This window comes from Pogoniulus pusillus, chromosome 4 (assembly GCF_015220805.1).
Source record: "Pogoniulus pusillus isolate bPogPus1 chromosome 4, bPogPus1.pri, whole genome shotgun sequence".
In the NCBI taxonomy this organism is placed as follows: Eukaryota; Metazoa; Chordata; class Aves; order Piciformes; family Lybiidae; genus Pogoniulus; species Pogoniulus pusillus.
In genome coordinates this window covers 13498800-13523385 of record NC_087267.1, presented here as the reverse complement: position 1 = coordinate 13523385, position 24586 = coordinate 13498800, and the positions used below count along the sequence as shown (strand labels likewise).

Below are 24586 nucleotides of genomic sequence, written 5' to 3'. Positions count from 1 at the left end.
ATACATTGTCTGGAAACATACCAGTTAGTATCCACTTTCCTTTAGGATGCTTCCTTTTGGAAAAGCAATGAATACAGTAAAGCTTCAGATTTCATTGCTAGTTAAAATGAAAAACCTCAGAAGCTTTTAAATATTAGTTGTTTAATCAGCTGTGTAATCAGGGAATTTTTTTTAAGTGAATATTGAACCGAGATACCTAAAGACTCCAGCTTTAACTTGAATCTCTTTGGAAGAGGCTGAAGTCAACTACAATACAATGTTAAATACACTGTCACAGACTAAAACAGCATCATCACATTTTGGTAGCCCAATAGTTCACTTTTCACCACTTAATAGTTAAGCACATAAGCCAAATTGAAATACTTTAAAACCTCTTGAAAGGAGAAAATTTTCCCATCTGAAAAGAAAATTATCCTGGATGCTTTTCAAAGGGATGGAAAATGAGAGTTTAATTTTTTTGCAGATGAAGATCCTGCAGACTATCAATGGTAAAGCCTTGAAGTGCTATGGCTGAAGATGAAGACAGGAATACATTGTTGAAAAATCATACATCTCATTTAAAACTCACAGGACACACAGAACCATGCCCGTTGCTTGGACAACTAAGAATTTTCTCCCCCTCCTAATGAAGCAGTCTGTCAAACAATGCTACATGTCAACTCAGATAAGATCATCTTTTCCAGAAAAGAACAGAGCATGGGTCCATCCAGTTAAGTTAAAACAAGAGCTACACCAAGGCAGCAAATAAAGTTTACTTACATGTAACTGTTATTCTTTCCCCCCCCCCCATTATACAAATATGCTGTAAGCATAAATTGCTAGCCACTCCAACCAGAAAACTTTTGCTTCATGAGTACCTAGAATATATGCACAATTCTTCCTTCTATCTACATGAAGCACACCAGAATAATGTGTGCCCCTCTCAGGAAAGGAATCTGCAGGACAGGATGTGAATATACAGATGATACAACTTTAAAAACAACAATTTTTTTTAATACTTGATTTTACCCTCTTGAGTGCTTATTTAAGAAGCACCGTGGGCAATAACACTCACCAAGAACATGGCTTTACCTGCAGAGGTATCCCAGAGTCTTTTGCTTGCTCAAAATCCTAGGTTTGCATTCCCAGTGCCATCAAGTATCCTGGGTGCTTCAGCAATCACAAAATGCCTACCACAAGAACAAACTAGGCTTCCTGCAAGCACTTCACAGATTCTAAGATTTCCAATGTTGTGTAAGTGGCTCAAAAATATAATCCAAAAGACAATATTATATAAAAAATATAAAATCAAATATTATCCTACATACTCCATTCAACAAGTCAGTACAATCAAGCAAGGTTTTCCTTCCGCTCTGGTCTGCCCTAGTGAGGCCCCACCTAGAATACTGCATCCAGTTCTGGACCCCCCAGATCAAGAAGGTCAGGGATCTACCGGACAGAGTCCAACAGAGGGCTACAAGGATGATTAAAGGACTGGAGCACTGCCTGATAAGGAAAGTCTGAGAGACCTGGGGCTGTTTAAACTGAAGAGAAGACTGAGAGAGGATCTAATAAATGTATGTAAATATATGAAGGCTGGGTGTCAAGAAAGAAGGGACAGGCTCTTCCCACTTGTGCCTTGTGATAGGACGAGAGGCAATGGATGTAAACCACAGCATGGGAAGTTCTGCCTCAACATGAGGAAAAACTTTACTATGAAGATCACGGATCACTCAAACAGGTTCCCCAGAGAGGCTGTGGAGTTTTCTCTGAAGACTTTCAAAACCTGTCTGGATGCATTGCTGTGTGACCTGTACTAGATTCTGTGGTCCTGCTCTGGCAGGGAGGTTGGACCTTAAGATCTCCAGAGGTCCCTTCCAACTCCTAACATCCTGTGAACTTAAACAGCTTGTCAGTAACGTCTTCAGAAATCCAAGATGCAAACTATTATACGTGGCATTTAATGTATTTATTTTACAGATGGGCTGCTAATTATAGAGGTGTCAGGATTTCCCAAGACTTTAGTTATGGACAAGCATGTTTCAACAATGAATGTACGGACAGAAGTCCAATGTGTGTGCATCAATATAATGAGCTTCAAAACACCTGAAGGGTTTACTACAGATAGCTGAGGTGAGATCCTATCCCAAGAAAGAGCATCTGTATCCAGTTATTTAGAAGGTAGAACGACTTTCCATTTTATTTCAATAGGTTATCTTCTAGCAGGAGTCATCACACAGGTAAGGTGACTATCTTCCTCAGAAAAAATACTGTTTTTTTCCTGGGAAGGACAAACAGCTTGAAGCAGTATTTTTGTGCACTGTACATAGTCATGCAAAGAATTTTTGAAATGCAGTCTGTTTGGCCTATAACAATACAACTCACAATAAAAAAAAAAAAATTAAAATCAAGGTGTCCAAACACTTTCAAAATATGTGGGGGTTTTGACAGATGCTAGGACAGATGGATTTCAGCTGAATCTCATATAAACAATAATGCAGAACCAATAGTGAACATAAATTCTGCATCTTTCCCTCAGAACAGAGAACCTGAAGAAACTCAAAGCTCATCCAGGACACTTAAGACTACTTCAGAAAGAAAGAAAGAATGAAAGAAAAAGCAACAAAGAGTCCTTGACAAGGCTTTCAGGAAGGTAAATTATACTTTCTATTCCTTAACTGGAATGATGAAGCTTGTTAAGTGCAAAACCCTTTTCTAGCAGGGAAAAATCACCAATTAAAAAGGATTTCATTTTGTTCTGAAAGCTGTGTGAGTGGCGAAATGCAGGTGTTTCTGTGTCTCAGAAAAATCTTCACACTGGAATCATATGTCTGCCAGCAAATGATCAAAAAGCTCACCTTGTTCTTCTTCCAAAGCACTAAAATTATCTACATTGATCTCCATTTTCTGTTTCTGAATAAAGGTGGTCAGATGTCTTAAGTTCAGAATGAATCTGCAGCCTCTATTCCTTTTCTTTACAGGAAAGAGTTGGCCTGAATCACCTTCTGTTTAAATGCTAACAAGACTGGTTTGACTGCTCTCAGCCCACTCAACATTTGCTTCCTGTCTAAGCAGAGATAATCCCTGAAAAGGATGGGAGTGGGCAGAGAAGAGTAAGATGGAAAATGGAATTAAGCAACCTACATATAATATTTACAACCTGTCTGTTACAAGGGGAACAAGGCAAAAGATGACAAAACTTCTGCATGCCAAAGGCAAAAGTGAAAAAAGAAGAGACTGGTCAAGCTTTTTAAGCATTCCCTTGACATAATAATGTATCAGGGAGGCAAGAAAAAAATGAAATGAGCATCACAAGCAGTTGTTTATATCCTGCTATAGATAACTGCAGTGTGATACTACTCATCAACAGAAATGAACAGGACAGGATGAAAGAGTGAAGCTCTTTATCAATAGTTATTCCTATATATATGTTTGTTCGGGTGTTCAGTTTGGGGCTTTTGTGTGTGTCTGTGGTTTTGGAAGTTTTTGGGTGTTTTTTTGGTTGGTTGGGTTTAAGATCATGGCAGCATACTAGTAATAGGAACATAGAGCTAAAACTTGGAAGAAAACAGGCAATGCCTGACTATGTGACATCCAGATGTCAAGAGATAATGGACAAAGGTAAAGAACTCAATTCACATACACAACTTGATTATTGTCAGCAGACAAGTTCCTTTAGAAAAAGATGTACAGGAATGTATAGAATTCACTAGAAATAAGATGAACTAAATTATTGTCTACATAGCAAAGAGTATTTGAGTCTAGAAATCACGTAATGTAGTTATAACCATGACTACTTATTGCCCAAGAAAAAGGTAAGAGCAACCAGAGTCCAAGTCAGCCCAACAGATCACTGGGAGAGATATTTGAAAAGCATTTTGAGCACTCAAACAAATAAGGATCTCTCTCTACACACGAAGAAATATTCAAATAATAAATATACAGTGAAGATTACTGTTAAACTTACACAAAGAACAAAGTGTTGAACAAAGAACTTCACAAAAATAGGAAATCAGTGAGGTAAAGCATTATACAAAGCAATAAATAATACATAAACACTGCATAAGCATGGATTTTGGAAGTTTACAGCTAGAGGACATCTCAAAAAAGTCCAAGAACATGAAATCCAAATGTTTAAACTGAAGTAACAAAAATGAAGAAATGTAATGCAATTATTCACATACTGCATCAGATAGTGGGCAGTTGCTGCAGACATGAAAGAAATACCTGATAAAACAGCTAAATCTATCTGATATGAACAAGTCACTGTTGAAACAAGCTACATTCACAAGTGAACCTTGCTAACATAAGGAAACTCCAAGCAAAATGCAACAGTTAAAAATGGGAAAGCTTCCAGAGTAGATGCAAAAACACCTGAGCAGAACAGAAAAATAATGAAGAAAAGCATACAGACATTTTTCTTTACTGGAAATTATTTTTAAAATGCTAATATAAAGAGACTAAAAATTAAAATAAGGTTATGTAAAGCAAATATTAAACACTCGCACAAAGTATTTAGTATAAATATGTAATTCTACAATTATCCCCAGTGTCTGTATAAAGACATTGAAATGCAGAAACCCTTCAATCCCAAAACTCCAACATATGAAAAATCTACTACACTCTGAGGGTGACATTTACAAACCACAAAATTTCTATCCATTGCTATTAGTTTAAAATTAATGTGTTTAAAAAATTGCTTTCCCCAGTCTATTTTCTATGAATCTGCAACATCTCGTGTTTGTCATCACTATACTTTAATCACTAATTCTGCCTCTCCCACTGAAAAACCCTTTTGCATTTTCATCTTCACACGAATATCTAATCTACTGCCATTATAGCAGAAAACAAACTGCAAAAGTAATGTTACAAAATCAAGACAAAGGACTGGCAGTAAACATGAAAAATAAAAGCTAATAAAAAAACCTTTAAAAGATAATGTGAACAGTTGAAGGAAGGACATGTATTCAATAGCCATTCTATTAATCTTAAAGCTGTAAAAGCAAACTTAATAAAAAAGATACACGAACTCTACCCTGGTAACCAAATATCTCTCTGCTATGTCATAAAGCTCCCATAATGCTTCCCTTGATTTCTTTTTTGACACAACCACAGCTGCAATACAAAATAAATTACATCCAGTAGTAGGGCCAAACAAATGCTTGAAGGAAGATGTTCTATAAAATCTGGATTTTTGGCATTAGAGTTATTTTTACATACAGTGTTAGTTTCTGACATGCTTTCAGCAGTATTTCACCACAGAGTTGTACTATGCATGTTGCAATGTTCGAAAATAGATCATAGATCCTGGAAAGCATCCAAGTTTCTTATTAGCAAACTTTACTGCAGTTACAGTGGTTCTGCTTAACACTGTTAAAAACATTTATCAGAACCATCTGTCTTCTCCCTCACAATTACTTAAGTCTAAATAATTACTGAACATACAAAAAATTAGAATTCTGAGTAATTGTAAGTGTTTTTAGGTCTAGAGATGATGCTTTTTGTTGCTCTAAATCACCAACAGTCTGCGACAAGGTGAATTCAACACAGAAGTGCCAAATGCTGTAAAAATAAACCACACACACACCCTCAAAAAAACCCCACAAACAAAAAAAAAACCACCCAACAACAAACCACACACCCAGACCCTCCAAAAAAAACCCATCACCTACCAAACCTAAACTCAACTTACAGCAATTCTGGACATGTTTTAAAATAGGAAAAGGTAACAAAGATTAAGAAAATTCATTTTTTACCTCTTACCTTCAATACATTTGAACCACATTTTCAGGTTCATATACTAGCAGATATTAAAGCTTACTGGTTTTGTTCTACACCTAGGAAATTCTGGTTATGGAATCAATTCACTGATATTTCAGCAGTACTTACCATTTAACTAACACTACTATGGTCCAGCTTGTCCCCAAATTGTGTTAGACAAAAAGACAAGTAAAAAACCTCCTAACAAATACTTCTTCATAATACTGGTAAGACATTTCAGTACATGACACAATTAAGAAATTAAGCAGAAATTCAGCTATGAGCAGCTTCTCTCATCATATATTAACTTCATAGTATATTAAGTTAATATATGATGTATAGTATATTATGACATGCAGTATATTAATGTAGCTTACACACCAATGCACAGATCATGGGGAATAAGCAGAAGGAGCTGGAGATCTGTGTTAGGCTGAATGACTATATTACTGCCATCACTGAAACATGTCCAAAAGGCTCTTGCAGTGTATCAATGATAACTTCTTGATGCAGGGAGTGGAGGAACCAACAAGGAGAGGTGCACTGCTGGACTTTGTATTAACTAATAAAGAGGGACTGGTTGAGGACATTAAGGTCGAGAACAGCCTTGGGGACAGTGATCACGACATGTTGGAGCTTAGTATTCTAAAGGGTAGAATCAGAGCAACAAGTAGAATTGCAACCCTGGACTTCTGCAGTAACTTTGTGCTCTTCAGGGACATGCTTGCAGAAATCCCATGGGCTAAGGCTCTGGAAGGTAAAGGAGCCCAAGAAAGTTGGCTAATTTTTAAAGACCACTTCCTCCAAGCCTAAGTTAGGTGTGTTTCCCTGAGTGAAAAATCAGGTAGACCTGCTAGGAGACCTGCATGGTTGAATAAGGAGCTCCTAAAGGAAATCTCTGGGAAGAAGGAATCTTACAATTCATGGAAGAAGGAATCGGTCACTTGGGAGAACTATAGAGAAGTAGTCAGGGCTTGTAGGAAAAAAACAAGGAAGGCCAAAGCCCTCTTGGAACTGAAGCTGGCAAAGGAAGTAAAACAGAACAAGAAGGGCTTCTTCAAATACATCAGTAGAAGAAGGAAGAACAAGGAAGATGTGGGGGTACTACTGAACAAGGAGGCAGCCTTGATAACTGAGGATGCAGAGAAGGCAGAGTTGCTGAATGCCTTTTTTGCTTCAGTCTTTACATCTGAGGCTGAACTCCCCTATGTACTCCAGACCCTGGATGAAGAAGGGGAAGCCTGGAGGAGGGAATGCCCTGCACTGGTCAGTGCAGACTGGGTTAGGGATCAGTTATACAAGTTAAACATTAAAAAGTCCATGGGCCCTGATGAGATGCACCCAAGGGTGCTGAGAGAACTGGTTGATATTATTGCTCTACCACTTTCCATCATCTTTGCCAAATCATCGCAGACAGGAGAGGTGCCTGAGGACTGGAGGAGAGCCAATGTCATTTCAGTCTTCAAAAAAGGCAAAAAAAGAGGTTCCAGGAAACTACAGACCAGTAAGTCTCACCTCCATCCCTGGAAAAATGATGGAGTGGCTCCTGTTGGAGGGCATCTCAAGGCACTTGGAAGAGAAGAAAGTTATCAGGAGTAGTCAGCATGGATTTACCAAAGGGAACTCTTGCTTACCTAACCTGATAGCATTTTATGATGCCATAACTGAATGGGTAGATTCAGGGAAACCAGTGCATGTAGTCTACCTTGGCTTTAGCAAGGCCTTTGACACCGTCTCCCATGACATTTTAGTGAGCAAGCTGAGGAAGTGTGGGATGGAAGAGCAGAAAGTGAGGTGGGTTAGGAACTGGTTGCAAGATAAGAGTACAGAGGGTGGTGATCAATGGTGCCAGGTCCAGCTGGAGAGCTGTGACTAGTGGTGTCCCCCAAGGATCAGTGCTGGGGCCAGTCCTGTTCAACATCTTCATCAATGGCATTGATGAGGGCACAGAGTGTCTGCTCAGCAAATTTACTGACAACACCAAGCTGGGAGGCTTGACTGATACAGCTGAAGGCTGTGTGGCCATCCAGAGACCTGGACAGACTTGAGAGCTGGGCACAGAGGAACCAGATGATGTTCAACAAGGACAAGTGCAGAATCCTGCACGTGGGGAGGAATAATAAACTCCACCAGTACAGGCTGGAAGGTCATTTGCTGGAAAGCAGTCCTGTGGAGAGAGACCTGGGGGTCTTGGCTGATAACAACTTAACCATGGCACAGCAATGTGCCCTTGTGGTCAAGAAGGTCAACGGGATCCTGGGGTGCATTAAGAAGAGTGTGTCCAACAGATGAAGAGAGGTTCTACTCCCCCTCTACTCTGCTCTGATGAGACCTCATCTTGAATACTGTGTTCAGTTTTGGGCTCCCCAGTTTAAGAGGGACAGGGATCTGCTGCAGAGGGTCCAGAGGAGGGCTACAAGGATGATTATGGGACAGGAGGGCATGACTTATGAGGAGGGGCTGAGGGACCTGGGACTTTTTAGTCTGGAGAAGACTTAGAGAGGATATGATAAATGTTTATAAGTATCTGACGACTGCCCAAGAGGGAGAGGACAGGCTCTGCTCACTTGCTCCCTGTGATAGGACAAAGAGCAACAGGTGTAAGTTGCAGCAAAAGAGGTTCCACCTCAACACAAGGGGGAACCTCTTTACTGTAAGGGTCACAGAGCACTGGAACAGGCTCCCTAGAGAGGTTGTGGAGTCTTCTTCTCTGAAGACTTTCAAGGCCTGTCTGGATGTGTTCCTCTGTGATCTGTGTTAGATAGTATTGTCCTGCTCCAGCAGGGGGGTTGGACTCGATGATCTCTTTGGGTCCCTTCCAACCCCTAACATCCTATGATCCTTAAAATTATCAAAATATCTTTTAATCCATCTTTCATCTATTTTAGTCATATAAATCATCACCTGAAATTCAGTTTAAGGAAACTGTGTATCATAGCAGATATGCTGAAATGTCATACCTCTTTCAGCTGTAATATATTTCATGCTCTCATTCACCTCAAAATGCTCATCTATAACAAAGAGGGAACACTTACACACAGAAACCTGTTGTATTTTTACCTCACTTTGTTACTTGTACAGTAGATCAGGCCCTCTAGTGGAAAGACAAAAAAGCCTTGTGCAAAAGTAGCTTAACTGAAATAAAATTGCACTATCGTTAATTTATTTAAATTTGTCCTAACCTCCCCATGTTACGGACACAAGCTTCATAATCCAAAACATTTCTTTACTCATCAGAGCAGTTTTAAAAGAAAAGCATAGTTTTCTCTTCCAAATACATTGTTCATTTTTCTTTTTCCACATGCATATCAGCTTTCTTATAAAAAGAAACACATTACCTCTTTATTCATCTACCTACACCTATTTTTAATGGATTTCTCCCTGCTTATCCAAACATTTTGACAACTATAATTCAATGTCCTCCTGCATTTAAATCAAAAGCATAAAGTTAAGAGTAATTCTAAAGACATATGCTAATACACCTTACAATTTTCTGTTTTCAAAGCATTTGATACCCATCATATGCTGTTCAAAAATATTGTAGGAATTTTTAAATTACCTTAACAAAATCTCTATCAGTTTTCTCCTTCCACTCTTCTCCAAATACAGCAGAAAATGATCCTAAAGCTTTAAGCATAAAAAGCAGAATTTAGTAAAATGTAAAAAAAAAACCTTATTTTTTTTTCAAATCCATAAACTAAGTATTCAGTAACACTACAGAATCTTCCAGTCTTTCCTTTTCATTAAAAATAAACAATCCTGCACAAACCAGTTGATATTTCTGCAGCTACTGCAGTTATAGTTTAAATTGAGAATAATTAGTCCATAAAGAATGCATTAGTTTGTGAAATCTTTAAAAAAAATACAACCACAAAACAAAACACATGGGAAACTTTTCTGTAATTCTTTACCAGGAATCGAGGTAAGTGCTTAATTTTCACCCTCACAACTGTTTTCCATGTGCACTGTGCATGCTGTAAACACTGCTATAGTAATTAAAGAAATTCCCACTAATGTTAAAAAAAAACAAACTTATAGTAGGAGGGAGATTTTTGACAGCACTGAACTGAAAGTCAGTAAGTAGGAAGTGTAACAGATGTTTTCTTAAGCGTTTGATGAAGCCACTACCACAAATTTTCTAATAGCAATACTTCCTGAAAGCAGCAAAGACACAGTTAATCTCACTCAAAGACTGAGTCAATTAAAAAATAAACTTCTGTCTTGCAGCAGTTCTGGAATGAACTAATGATACTTTTAAGTTACAGTTACATGTTTGGTTCATAATGTTCTGTTGTTTTGAGCAAAAAGCTACAAATCTCAGTATGACATCAGCTTTCAATTTACAGAATCCAAACCAAGGCCAAAGCAGCACTCCAAACTGAAGGTACTATATACCCTTAAACCCGTGTCCTGTGACCTGCAATGTAATTGGCATCTCAGACTTTAAAGGAGAAAAAAAAAAAAGCTGAAGATATACTTTTGTTACTTAGAAACACTGCATTATAAATACTAACAATGATAAAACCTTATAGACTAGTAAAGTCTATAATCCACATGAAATAATCAGATACCACTTATTTACAGCTGAAATGATGGTGATGGTATTTTCATACTGCCTGAATTTACTAGTAACGGATTACATTTAATCAATCACCAATAGATTTACCTTCATTATTTCTAATATATAAGTACTTTAAATCAAAGTTTTCTGCTTCAAATATAAGTAAACATATATTGCCTTTTTTTTTTTTTAATAATTTCTCACAATCAGTCCTCCTAATGCTGCTAGGAGACTCCCTGGATTTATCCAGACGATGTAATCAGGTAAGATAAAAAAGTTTTCTCCAAGGAACAGAGCAAGCTCACTGCATTCTTGTCATTCCTTTTGACTTTACCTCAACTATTTTTTCCATTTAAGAAATAATTAATACAGACCAGCTATGGAAAAAAAGTCTGTGCTCAGAGTCCATTTTAAGAACTCAAGAAAATATTCTCTGCCTCTGCAACACCCAAAATAATAACAAAATAGCAATATACCCTTCGTAATTTATATGTAAATTCCTAAGTCCATGGAATTTTCCTCAAAAGAACAGGAGAGTGATGGTAAACTCAAAAGTCTAGAATGCAGTGCTCTGGAATCATGCAGGACTAGGTTTCACTTTAGCTTCCTTTCAAATATTTCTCTTTCCAAGTTCTTGTGACTGAACTAGATGCAGCAATTGGATGACCAAGATCTGAAGGGCATGGGTATGAATCAAAAGGGTAAGAAAGAAGCTGGAGAAAACCCTGGAATTTAATACTAGTAGTAGGAGAAGCAAGCTACGAATCCTTATGTAAAAATGTTCATCATCATTTTTTTTAATAGAAGCCATCAAACAATATAAAATGTCTAACACTGAATCTTTCCCAGAGTTTTTAAACAGAATCTCTGACATATCATTGCTATGCTTCCTTATACACATGCAAAGTGGATTTATATGCAAACAGACACCATCATCTGATCTGTACCTGCAAACTTAAATATACTAGACAAAAAAAATCTCATTTGAGCAATTTTTTATGGTGGCAATTTCTTAATTGATTTTAATATCCCAAAACCAGTAGATACTTTCCGTTACCACCATAAGACAGAAGCTATGCTGCTATAATTTTAGAATGGCTTCAGTTAACTTATTTGGCATGGAGGTCACACTGAACAAGTGAGAACAATTTATTTCACATACTGAAGTGTTCTGATAGAATATCTCTCTCTTCAGATTTATGTGCTAACACATTACACAATTCCAAATCTCAACTTATGAGTTTCATTCCTTGAGTTTTGTATTCTGAATTTCACTCCAGTTCATTGTGTGGGATGTTGTGGACTGCCATTAGAAAGTAAGTATGAAAGTCAGCATGGTCTTACACATTCAGAGAGAAACAGTAGCACACTACAAGTAGATGGAAATCCAGTGTTGTCAATTTGAGAATCTTGAACAATTATCATAAAAAACCTATTTCTTAAATTTCACTATGCTGTTATAAATAACACTGTTTTACCTAACTTTAAAAGTTTGTGTAATGTCTGACATAAAAATGGAACTGTAGATGAAGCAAAAATAAAAAAATGTATTACAGTGCTATAAATTACATTCTTTCAATTACCAAAGGTTGTGAAAGATGCAACAGATATTGACTTTTTCTGTTGCAAACATATTGTTATATACTTACTGTCATCAAAAACCCCAGCATTTGCAAGCAGTAAAGTGATGATTTTAGGGTCCTTTTCAAGCTGCATAACATGCTTGCTTTCATTTGAAAGAAGAGTACATACATTAATTGCAAAGTCCACTTCATTTGGGAGTCCAGATAACAATGAAAGCACCAATTTATTATAGTCATTTGGTGAGTTTAAGTCCATAGACAGCCCATAGCTTTGACGAAGGTAATCTAAATAAGAAAACAACACAGAACAAAAACAAAATACATTTTCACAGCTAAATGATTTCAGATAATGCATTAAACAGTATTATAAATATTTTTAAAAGTTTATTAATAAGGTATTGTGAGTTTTAATAACTATTTACAGTATTTATTTTTATATTTGACCAAAATGTTGAACACATTCTGCTTAGCTGCATGCCTTTCTACATAGATACAAACTCCATCATAATCTCCATAATGCAGTATTACAGTATGTTCTCTCAAACAAAAGCTCTGAAAACACAAACTTTAATTGAATAGAATTGTAATACAATTTAGAGTAATTTTCTACACTGCAAATTAGACATCCCTTCAACTGAGTTCACTAGCTTTTTATGTTTTTGTTGGTTCACGATGAATACTTTGATTTCTAAATTCTGATGGTTTTGATTCTGGCACTATATGTATGTGCTTTACTCCTTAGATTTTAAAGTTCAGTAAGTCATGTATTTGACTCTGTAGAGAGATAAATGACTAATGTGACAGAAACAGAACATGTATCTCGAAAACGAAAAATTTCCATTTTTTCAAGACAAGAAACTATTTAACCCTGCTAATTAGGAAGAGGCACATTTGTAAATAAAATAAATATGTATGGATGTTCATGGTTATTTTGGTTTGGTTCACAAGGGAAAGGTTTTTGGGTGTACTAGCTTAACAATTCAAGTGACCTACACATTTGACAGTTGTAATAACATTGTAAATTTATCTACACATTATTTCTGTAGGCTGTGTGTGTATAGATATATATGTGGGGGCAAAAAATAGCACTTTTTTCCCTCAAAAATTTACCTGACACACTGTGTTGCTGGTAGTTGTAGGAAGTTGGAATTGCACCAATAGGAAGTTGTGGCTTTGGATTGCCTGGTTGTACCTCATCATCCTCCTCCCCAAAATGATGTACTTTTTCATACTTTTCTAGATAACTGGAATAAAAAAAATTAAAAACAAAGCAAATTTAAAAAAAAAAAAACAACACAACAAAGACTTTGAATAGATATATAATACAACTAAATCCTTCATCCCCCAAGAGCTGAACTGCCAAATGAAACAAACTGTACAAATACGGAGATTTACTGAAAACAATATTCAAAGTGGTATAAAACATGAAATGTGAGTCAGACTGACAACAGGCAGTACAGAAAATGCAGATATATGGAACTAGGGATTTAGATATTTATCATCACAATTCTCACCAAGAGTCCCCCATTAAATTGCAATCCAGTGAGGCCTCTTGTGACTGATTTTTCCAAATCAGTTTTCTCTACTCAAGTTAACTCTGTAGGTGAAAGCATCATATAAATTGCTCTGTGCAGGTTACCAATATGCGTATAAAGGTCAAGTCTAGATAAAAACTTGAGTTTCTGCACCTGATCTAAAGTGAAACTGTGCACCAAATCCTAACAATTGTACAAGAGTAAGAGAATTATGAGATACTGAGGGCAGCAATACAAGGTCAGAAATTCTAAGCCATGGCTGCAGCTAATGAATAGTGAAAATCGCTTCAAATCCCTTAAAAACAAACAAACAAACCCTGATACACAGTATGAAGAATGGAGTGCAAGCACAGAGCTATATATATCAAAAGTAAAGTCAAATGACTTGGTGTAATAATTATCTCAATTAAAAATTAATTAACCATTAAAACCTTCTAACTATTTACACTCCAATATACAAAGTCAACTTAAAAGGCCCACAGTAGCTTCAACTTTACAGGGATATTTGTGAAACCTCAAATTATGTCAAGATCACAAAGCTGCCTAAATTCACAAACGTTTACTGTGCTGGAAACTAACAATATCAAGGCAATAAAGTAATTGTATAGTAAAAAAATAATTTACAACATGTTTTAGTCTATACAAAGAAGAAAATAATAGTCAATATGCGATAAAAGCCCAACCTTTTGGTATCATTTTTGTCACTAGACACTGAAGACATGAACTCACAGTGAACCGGATTTTAACAAAAAAGCTGATTGTCAGCATATGAGCAAAGATACAACTGCAAAAATGAAAAATAAAATAGTTCACCTTCCTTCTAAAGAATTTATTCCTTGTTGCATTAAAATGGTAATTTAGAGAGTTTGACTGAAGTATTTACATAGGCACTTTATTATTTTATTTCCTTCTTGCATTTTACCAGAAGTAATGCCATAGCTTTATTCTGCCTCATTATCTGGTTCCAGCTATTCAAGCTTCCTTTTCTTTGTAAAATTAATACTTTCTTCCCAATATTAGTAACCTGTTAAGTTCTCCATAAATGAACATTACATCACTGAATAAAGCATTTACACACAAAAAGTTTACCTGCATTAATTTCTAAAAAAATAATTGTGTAGGTAGTCTAACACAGACACAAAATCAAGGTTTGAAATTTAGAAATCCATTGTTTAAAATCATCTAGAAAGTTTTTTATTCTTCCAGCGACAGATGCATTTATTTAGGCTCACTGTTTTGAACAATCTATATATAAATATTAACCAGGCTCCCGTCCCTGTTCTGACTGTTGTGAACCCCAAAAATATTGTAGTGACTGTGAACGGAAAGAACACCAGTGTATTATGTACTCTGATAGGCTACATTCCCACCCGTATGCATTAGTGGTTGATATTTTTTATATATACACTTGATATTGGCTTCTAAAATCCTGAGAAAGCACACAGTTGTGAAGGACTCTGAACTATATGCAACTTAAACAGTACACATGACCATTATATTTTGAAGTTACCCAGCATTTTTTTTTCTGTTTTTCAGATAGTTCAGTACATCACTGAATCTATCATCATTGTCACCATGGTTTGAATGCATTTATACTCAAATTGAGAGGACTAATGTTGAAAAGGTGGTTTTACAAAAATTGTCTAACTTCTGATACTAAGTGAAAGAGAAATCTAAAAATCCAGCGTTTATCTTTCCAACACGTGCACAAGCTGATACTGTAGTCCTGAGATCATCAGAAGTTGTTGAAACTGAAAACAAAAAGTTGACAGAAGTCTTGAATCAATCAAATCTATTAATAAGTCAAACCAATTTAAAAAGAATCTAAAAAAAAAAGCATGTTTGTGATCTAGACCAAAAGGAGTAGGTCAGAGACAGTTTGACCTTCCTTCCTTCTGACCTTCAGTGTTCTACATTTCAGAGAGCTCATTTAGCAAACTCAGTAATGGTCAGATGAATACTAGAGTTGATGTAGTAGAAACAGCTGGTGTATGCAGATGAGGATGGTAAGATGATGTGCACATGCAGCTTCTACACAGCCAAAAACTACTCTGCCTTAGCAGAGTCTAATGGGACTTCAGAAGTGCAGTGGCTAGATGTAATTTCCTCCTATTTGCTGGCCTGAATCAGTGCCCAAGCTTAGCATAAAACACACTCATTACTGAATGCAACATGTCCTAAGGGCATTAAATAAGATGAAGTAAAAATCCTTATATAGAAACACATATATAGTACTCAGAACAGTTTTCAAATCTGTCTTTTTCCAGACTAGTCCATTCTACCAAGAATAGCTATTTAAAACTTCCCACCCCCCTTCTTTAAAGGCTTACATATAATAAAATAATCCAAGTTGTTCCATACTTTAAAATACAAATACTGAACCTTATGCTTTTTATTAAAGCCAAGTCCCAGCAGTGCCAAACAACGTGAATATTCTAGATATCATGCTCCTCTGTTAATGCCTACTTTATTAAAACATGTTAAAACACAAACTCTGAAATTTCAAAACCTACTTCCTTCTTCTCTTTCCAAATCCAGTAACTACACTGTTTCCCACTCATTTTGATTAAGAAATTGGGGGGTGGAGGGGCATTTAAAAAGGGCACAAATTAAAATACTTTGTTAAACTAGAACAGTTGTGATTTTTTCAGTGTTGACAATTCTCACAACCATTGTTGCATTCTTATCCAACGTTGCATAGAAGACCAGGATTCAAATCAACCTTATTTGATGTTATATTTTTTCCCAGTGCCAAAGCAAGTACCAACTTCACTTCTTCAGTTCTTAGCCTTTTTTGTTGTTATTCAATTTACCAAAGTTTCAGCTCTTCAAAGAACACTCTCTCTGTCCTATAATATCCTGAAACAGTCAAGTTTGCTGAGGAAAAAAAATTCACAAACAACAAAATAAAACAACAAAACCCCCAGAAACAAACAAATCAAAAAGCAAACAGACCAAATCAACAAAACACCAACAACAGGCCAAAGTGTCGGGTACAAAGGCCCAAATAACAAACCCCAGATGGCAAACAGAAAAACCTTCTCCAGCTCTAACACAGACACTTAATTCCTCTAAGGTACTGCTAATTTAGAGGGAGGATGTTTGACTGTTTCTGAGTCCCTCAGTAATGAACTTCACCGTGACAACAATAGGCTCCTTTAGTAAGATTATTTTATGCTATATAAGTTTACAGACAGCTGTATAGACCTAAATCCTCCAAACCCTTGGGTTTTTTTCTCCTGTAAAGAGAATGGATGACCTGGAAATTCAGTGTAGAGAAGCAGCTTTGTACATTAGCTTGTAAATGAGCTTTGCTAGTCTTAAATTCTAATCTTATCAGTCTGGCATAGAAGTACTATGCAAACAGCGGAACAGTTACCATAAAGGCAGGCCAGGCCTTGCTCTAAAGACAAAAGAAATTTAAGAATAAATGGAGTTTTTCTATTACTGAAAAACAATTCTGCAAAAGCTTGTAAATTATAATCAGGCCAATGTCTTGTTTCGAAACAGCACACATTTGTAGCTTTACTCGAGAAATGCATCTTTTGATTTTAGGGATTCACTGAATCACAGAGTAGTACGGCTTGGGAGGGACCTCCAGAGATCATCAAGCCCTACCCCTCTGCCAAAGCACGATCACCTAGGACAAGCCATACAGGAAGGTGTTCATGTGGGTTTTCAAAGCCTCTAGAGGACTCCACAATCTCCATGGGTAGCCTGTACCAGTGCTCTGTCATCCTCACGGTAATTTTTTTTTCCTCTTGTTGAGATGGAAGTTCCTGTGTTCCAAGTTTGTGTCCCTTATCCTATCACCGGGCACCACTGATTTCCTCTCAGTCCTCTCTTTTTCAGACTAAACAGCTCCAAGTTTTTCAACCTTTCCTCATAAGACAGATGTTCCAGCCCCTCAATCATACTTGTAGCCCTCTGTTGGACTAGTATTTCCATGTCCCCTTTCAACTAGGAAGCACAGACTAAACACAATACTCCAGATTTGGTCTTTTCCAGGTAGAATTTAGCAAAGTCACAGGTGGTAGTTAATTACATGAAGGAGCAGAATGAAAATACTAACGAAACAAGCAATAGATACAGGATATGAAGCTTTCAAAGATATATCAGGTAAAAAACCTAGGTTTAAGCCTCGATGAGACTGGAGTAATGAGGAAAACTGCCTTCTGTACATACACTGAAAGGTACTTCACACTGTCAGCATTACACCATGAACTGGGGTTAGTCCAGTGCACACACAATCCAAAATATTCAACTATCTGAAATGCAGCAAAACCTAGTGGCAATTTACACTCTCCTTCCAGCTTGGATCACACTTCTATTCTGAAAGGCTTCATTTAAAAAATAACAGCAATAAAAAATAATCACACAAAACACACCCAAAAAAACCCCAAACAAACAAAAAACCCACCCAAATAACCCCCTGAAAACAAACAAACAAACAACATGACACACACACATCTAGAAATATAGGATATGCAAAGTTACTGAAATATGGAAAAATCCATGGGCAACCACAGACATGTGAAGACTGGCTACTTGTTGAAGGGCAAGTGATTTTGATGCTTTCTGAAAACTTGGTTCCTTTCAGGATGCCCTTAGTTGGATATCAAAAGATAATATCCTTTTGAAAATCAAATTAATACATTACAAATTCTATTTCTGTGACAGAACTTCAATAAATAATTTTGTTTCATTCAGGTACAGAAGGAAAAAAGCTCTCTGAAAATGGCTAGTATTTTTGCCTATTAAAAATATTTATTTAAATAACAACACAGCTAAGTTAGTTTCAGGCTTTTCAGATATCTGGGAGAAAAATACTAGTTAAAAAAAAAGTCTATACTAGGTACAGCTAGTAGTATGCAGAATTTACTATCAACAGCCCTTAAGGAGTTTACAGTACCATGAGCTAGAATTTGGGAGATATTTCCAACACCTTTTGAATCTGCTTCCCACAAATCTGAGAATTTGAATAAAAAAGCATCAAGAATTTTAGATTATGATAGTCTCCAACTGCATTTGTCAACCTTTTTTATGTGTTGATATAAAACATCTGGACTATTTGGGTATTTTGCCTCCCTGTACCAGGACACAGTAGATTTGCCAAGTACATATATTAAACCATTTTTTGGCAAAACAGTGAAGACTATCAATCAACCATCACAGTACAACCACTGATTCATAATCTTTGTATTCAACTGAAGGACAAGCATGTACTGTTCCTACCAGAGCTCTCTGCATGATCTTTCTGGGAACTTTTTGGCAGCGCTATTAGGAGGGAACTGACAACATGGACTTGGATCAGTTCTGACAGCTTGGACATCTCTTATACAGCAAGACAGACATGCTCTTCCTGTTCATTCCCTTGAATTCCCTCTCCCTACTACTTGCAATCCTATCAACAACAACATTCTAGATAATCATGAGACAAATTCCTTACTGTAATAAGGACTTCACACTACTCCATAGTCTAGTTTATATCCCTGAGAATCATTGCATATTGGCTCTCTTTGTCCCTGATTAAACATGACACTTGTCCTGATCTGAAAGAGTGGACTATGCTATGGTGGCAATGCTATGACAACTAGAATTTTTTCAGAACACAGACCTGTTCCTGGGTAAAACAATAGAAACAACAAAAGATGCTGGAGGCATATAAACTAAGAATGCATACACTGGAATTTAGATGTGTTAACACCATTTTGTAACATACAGTTATGTGCAACTACATGATAGATGGTCCAACTGAATTGAAACTTAGTAAAAATATTCTTCACCTGACAAAGAATATCTATAAATAAATGAAAATCCACCTCCACACTTTTCTGAATGTTTGCTAAAGTATGTTATTTCTTGTTAGAAGTGTGAAATTCACGGGCATCAGCAATTCTTGAAGTTTCACATTGCTAAACATTAACAGACTCAATGCTCTAAGTAGTAAGGAAAAAAAATTAAGTCGTTCTGAAGTCACCAAAAATACATTCCTAATACGAAAGGGAACACCAAAAGGAAAGAAATTAAGTTACTATTTTATGCTTTCATATTAATAATGCTCCATTTTAAAAGGAACATGCACATGCCAGTCAACTAAGTTATGTATGCTGGTATGAGACTTCAAAAGACTGAGATGGTTGGGCGAATGACAACACAAGCCTCTGAAGACACTACACTACCAGGAACTACAACAGATTCTGGATAAACAGCATAAATAAGGAGATGAAAACAGCTAATTTAATTATCTCTAAGTAGAGAGGAATTGTGTTGTTCACTCTGAGGGTGATGAGCACTGGAACAGGCTGCCCAGCGAGGGTGCGGTCTCCTCTGGAGACATTGAAAACCTGGGATGTATTCCTGTGTGACCTGTGTGATCCTGCTCTGGCAGGGGGATTGGATGACCTTTCATGGTCCCGTCCAACCCCTAACATTGCATGATTCTGTTAGAAAGAGGGAAGAGGAATAAAGACGTTCTAAAATAAAAGCCAAAAATTTCATTGACTATGCAGATTCGTTAGCCAAAATAGCAGCGAAAAGCAAATTTAGTCCTCCTTCTACTTCTACATTCCCTCAACTTTCCTCTAACTCTTCTTAAATACTTTGGCCAAATCTGGCAGAAGAACTTTATAGGAAGTCTCCACACAGAAAAACCAGTGGGCTCAGCTGACAAAGTTAGCAACTACATTTTGACCCACTATGCTGTAACTAATACCAAAATGCATTAACACCTGTTCTTTCAAAATTATGACTCTTAAAGTATTGTTCTCACTAATTTTTTAATTTAAACTGAAACAACTTGTGATCCACAGCTGCAGTCCACTGCTATTTTCCAGGACTAACTGTTCTACTGCATTCTCACTGCTTGCCAAAAACAATTCAAAACCAGCATCACCTTTTACTGCTTCAGCAGCTCCTGTATTAGGTCTGATGAGCTTCACATCCAGGAATATCTGGGCTGTATGTATCATTATGAAAAATATTAATTCTCCAGTCCGTATCTGGGAATTAACTTTTTAGCAAAGACAATTCCCAGATGCATTCATCTTACTAATATTACAGTCATTCTGTTTCCTTTTAGGATGACAGCTCATCAAGTCTGTCAAGTACTGCTGCAGTCTTGAGTTTAACTCTGCATATAAAACATCAGAATCCTTAAGACTGTTGCTCTCTCCATAACATGCTCACAAATTCTAGAAAACAAACAAAAAGCTCCAAACAAATCTCTCTATTTTGAGAAACAATTTATAGTACTACCTAGATTTTCCCACAGTGGCCGAGCACAAGAGTATCTGAATGCAAAGATGCACTAATGCAAATGATACCACATGTTAGGAATCACTGTAGGTATCCACAGGAAGTTACACTTACATGCTGTGCGGCTTATCCAAAGGAAGTCACAGTAACTCACTATCACCCACACCAGCCATCTAGTTCCAGGCAGCCACTGAAATCCCAAATGCCATCACGTTATGAAAATCTCTAAAACAGTCCTCAGTATTTCTGTATCCACTGCAGAGCTGGTGGCAACGTGAGCGAACATCTCTACACCATAAGGTATGTTGGAATATAGAAGTAATAATCCTTCCAACTAAATGCAGCTTCCTACATAGCATTGGTTATACACAGCATGTCTTGTAATGCAGAATCTGCACAGAACGTAGAAACTTGTGTTCAGTGAGCAGTGAATTTAGGTCACTAAGTGTTAGAGTAAATACTAAAAAAAACCACTTAAAATGGTCCATTCTTTCACAAACACATCATCCTAGGACTGGGTGGTGTTTTGACAGCAATATATTTATCTATTAGAGTATTTAAAGAGGAACTATTTTTTTTAAATATATGTATAAATATACACCCAATACACAGCATACATATATACACACACATATATGCACCCATATATATAATAATTTTTTAAAAAATCAGAAAACAAGGTTACCATTCCTGCACAGTGTGACAACCTAAAAGCATGTTTTAAAGCTACTGACTTACACTTAAAATAGTGGTTCGTATTTTGCCAAATCTGAAAGCTAAAAATCAAATAGTTGCTCATCAGGTTAGAAACAAGTAGAAGTGCAGTAAACACAGGCTTTGATCACCACACATTAAACAATCAAATGTTTCCGAAGTATTTCTTGAGAGATGCAGCTACATACATAAAGATGTTTTAATGCAAATGTGGACATGTGGACATATCTAATGTATCATGTACATGAGGCTGTGTAACTTTCAGAATGGTAAGCATGAGCAGTTGTTACATTAGCAGGAAGTTGTCCACCTCTGTAAAGCCATAGAAGCAGCATACACATATTTAATTAATTATATGAAGAAAACGATATCCATTACAAACAGGTACAGATTCATTTGTCCACTATTATCTATTATTTAACTATTATGAAATTTAAAGGAGAGATTTTTTTTTCCTCTACATAACAAAGAAGAAAGCAGGGAAGGAAACAACTGTAGTTATAGAAATATAATGGTCTGGTCAGTGGACTGACTGAAAAGTTGTTCTCAGTAAAGAGAAAATTTCTATCACTATTTAGCCTCAGCATTTTTCCCCTAATTCAGGATGCAAACTGGCCTTGTAGTACCTGGAATCAAGAAACTGACTCCATGTTGTCTTCAGTTCATATTTCCTTTACCAAGCATGTAAATAGAGAGGGGTTGGTATTTGCACAACAAAACTGAGAAACATTTCCAAGTGAACTTTCAAGGACTTATTCACATTTTTAGAAAAACTAGACTGGGGTGATTTTTTTGTTTGTGAGAAGTCAATGTTTACATTTTCTGCCTGGTAGTCTCTACACTGAAGTTATTCAGACAGCAATAGGGTCATGGAAAGAATTTATCCTACAGATAATTTCCAGTTCTTTCCGTTTCTCTCAAACCACGATAAGTAACACAGGTATCAACAACATTAGAGAAGTTAACAGTCACTCACATTGTCTTAGCTATGCAGAATAAATTTCTCCTATAACGCATAATCAAGCAAAATGCATGAACTGTCTCACACCACGTACTTAGAATTCCAATTATACACTTATTCAAAGCACTTCTCAACCACAGAGAGTTATCTTGTATCTTTCTAAAATTTAGGAATATTACACACTTTTCAGACTGCAGTGAAAAGACAAAAATACTCTCAGAACTTAAAACACTAATATATACACACACACCCATATTCATATATTTCAATGTAACCACACCGACAGAAATGTTATTTATGCATGTTACTCAAACACTCAGTGCAGAACTCCGCAGTTTCTACAATGAGGCTTCAAAGTCCAGACTCTACACAGACAAAGTACTATCTTAACTACTGGAAAACAGTCCTTTATCCCTGGCCTATTATTAATCGCAACTCTGCTACATTCTGGCACTATTTTCACTACTTTGCAGATTGACCTGCTGAAGAGCAGTGAAGGGCAGAAGGACTCCGGAGACCTGGTGGATGGAAGGATGGCCATGAGCCAGCGGTGTGTTCTTGTGGCCAGGAGAGCCAATGCCATTCTGGGCTGTATTAGACGAGGTGTGGTCAGTAGGTCGAGAGAGGTTCTCCTTCCTCTCTACTCTGCCCTGGTGAGGCCTCATCTGGAGTACTGTGTCCAGCTCCAGGCCCCTAGCTCAAGAAGGACAGGGAGCTGCTTGAGAGAGTTGAGTGCAGAGCCACAAAAATGGGAGCTGGGGCTTTTTATCTTGGAGAGAAGACAAAAGGGTGACCTGATTAATATTTATAAATACTTAAGTGGTGAGCGCCAGGAGGATGGAGCCAGCCTCTTCTTGGTGATGCCTAGTGGCAGGATAAGGGGCAATGGATGGAAGTTCAGGCATAGGAGGTTCCATGTGAACCTAAGGAGGAATTTGTTCACTGTGAGGATGACAGAGCAGCACTGGAACAGGCTGCCCAGGGAGGTTGTGGAGTCTCTGAGGATATTCAAGAACCCTCTGGATGCATTCCAATGTGAACTGCTCTAGGAAATCCTGCTCTGCCAAGGGGGCTGGACCAGATGATCTTTCAAGGTCACTTCCTGCCTCTGACATTCTATGGTAAGATGGGCCAATACAGTTCCCATAAGAAGTCTGACAATTAGAAGGTTATTATACAAGAGAACAGTAATTGTAGATTTAAATCTTGTGGAAAGAACTGTACAGAAATAAGTTCTCTGCATTTCAGCAATTGCTCTAGCCAACACAGTAAACATTTCCACAATATTTCTTCCAGCCTTGTTCGGCAGTTACTAAATAAACCATAAAACACAAAATAAAAACTAGAATTTAACGATTTCTAAGGCTTCTTAAATTCACTGAATCGACAAGTCTTTATTAAAAACACATTCGCTACATTTTTTCACTTCACGTGGAACCTGTAGTTTTATCATTAGATTCTGCACAGAACCATGGGTTTTAACACTTGCACTTTTCTATCTTCATTAGGATCAGTCTACAATTTAAATACATTGACAATTTCCCTGCTCATCTCCATGCTTTGACCACATAAAGCAAATGTACTAGTTTACAGGTCTCTAATTATGTTGTAAATGAAACAAAAATAAAGAATCAATTAATTTTCGTAAATACTTTATCAGATGGGTCAAATATTTAGGGAAAAATCAGAATGAAATTAAAAGGAAAAAAATCTTAATTACAAGTATACTGCTGGGATTCTGCACAATAGGAACAAAAATTCTTTAAGTTCTCCATGGAAAGTATCTTACCAGAAATAAGTTTGCAAGAAGGAATGCAATCTGGCCTTCACAGTAATGTTCAATTAAAAAATATCTGTATGTTTTAAATAAACACAATGATATCCAGACTGAAACTAAAATAGTAATTACTAATTTTACACCTTTCGATCACAACATAATATGCAGTTATATTCTCAGTGTATTCTGAGAATGCAGCTGCATACAAAAATTGAAGATGCTGATAAAGAGGTAACAATATTGATTTAACTGTCTAAGGCTATAATGGCTACATATGTATGCTACTAAAATCAACAGTGCTGTGAACATTCTCATGCATGGAGAGAACTACCTGCACTACTAATTTTTTAGAAAGGGTCCTGAAACAATCTCTGTCCATGTCAATTAGCATTCTTTCATGCAATTTAAAGGCACTGTTCAGAATCTACCCTTGGTCATGGGACCATTTCCAGAAGGAAA

General features: G+C 36.8%; 1 protein-coding gene across 1 annotated transcript in view; it reads right to left on the bottom strand.

Moving 5' to 3' along the window:
- Window positions 1-24586, bottom strand: part of ARID2 (AT-rich interaction domain 2) — a 101769-nt gene that overhangs the window by 31195 nt on the left and 45988 nt on the right. Inside the window, exons 4-6 of the mRNA XM_064142226.1 lie at window positions 12994-13127; window positions 11950-12168; window positions 9299-9366 (exon numbers count right to left, since the gene is read on the bottom strand). Coding sequence (XP_063998296.1) covers window positions 9299-9366; window positions 11950-12168; window positions 12994-13127 — 421 coding nt within the window. The remainder of the gene's footprint in view (window positions 1-9298; window positions 9367-11949; window positions 12169-12993; window positions 13128-24586) is intronic.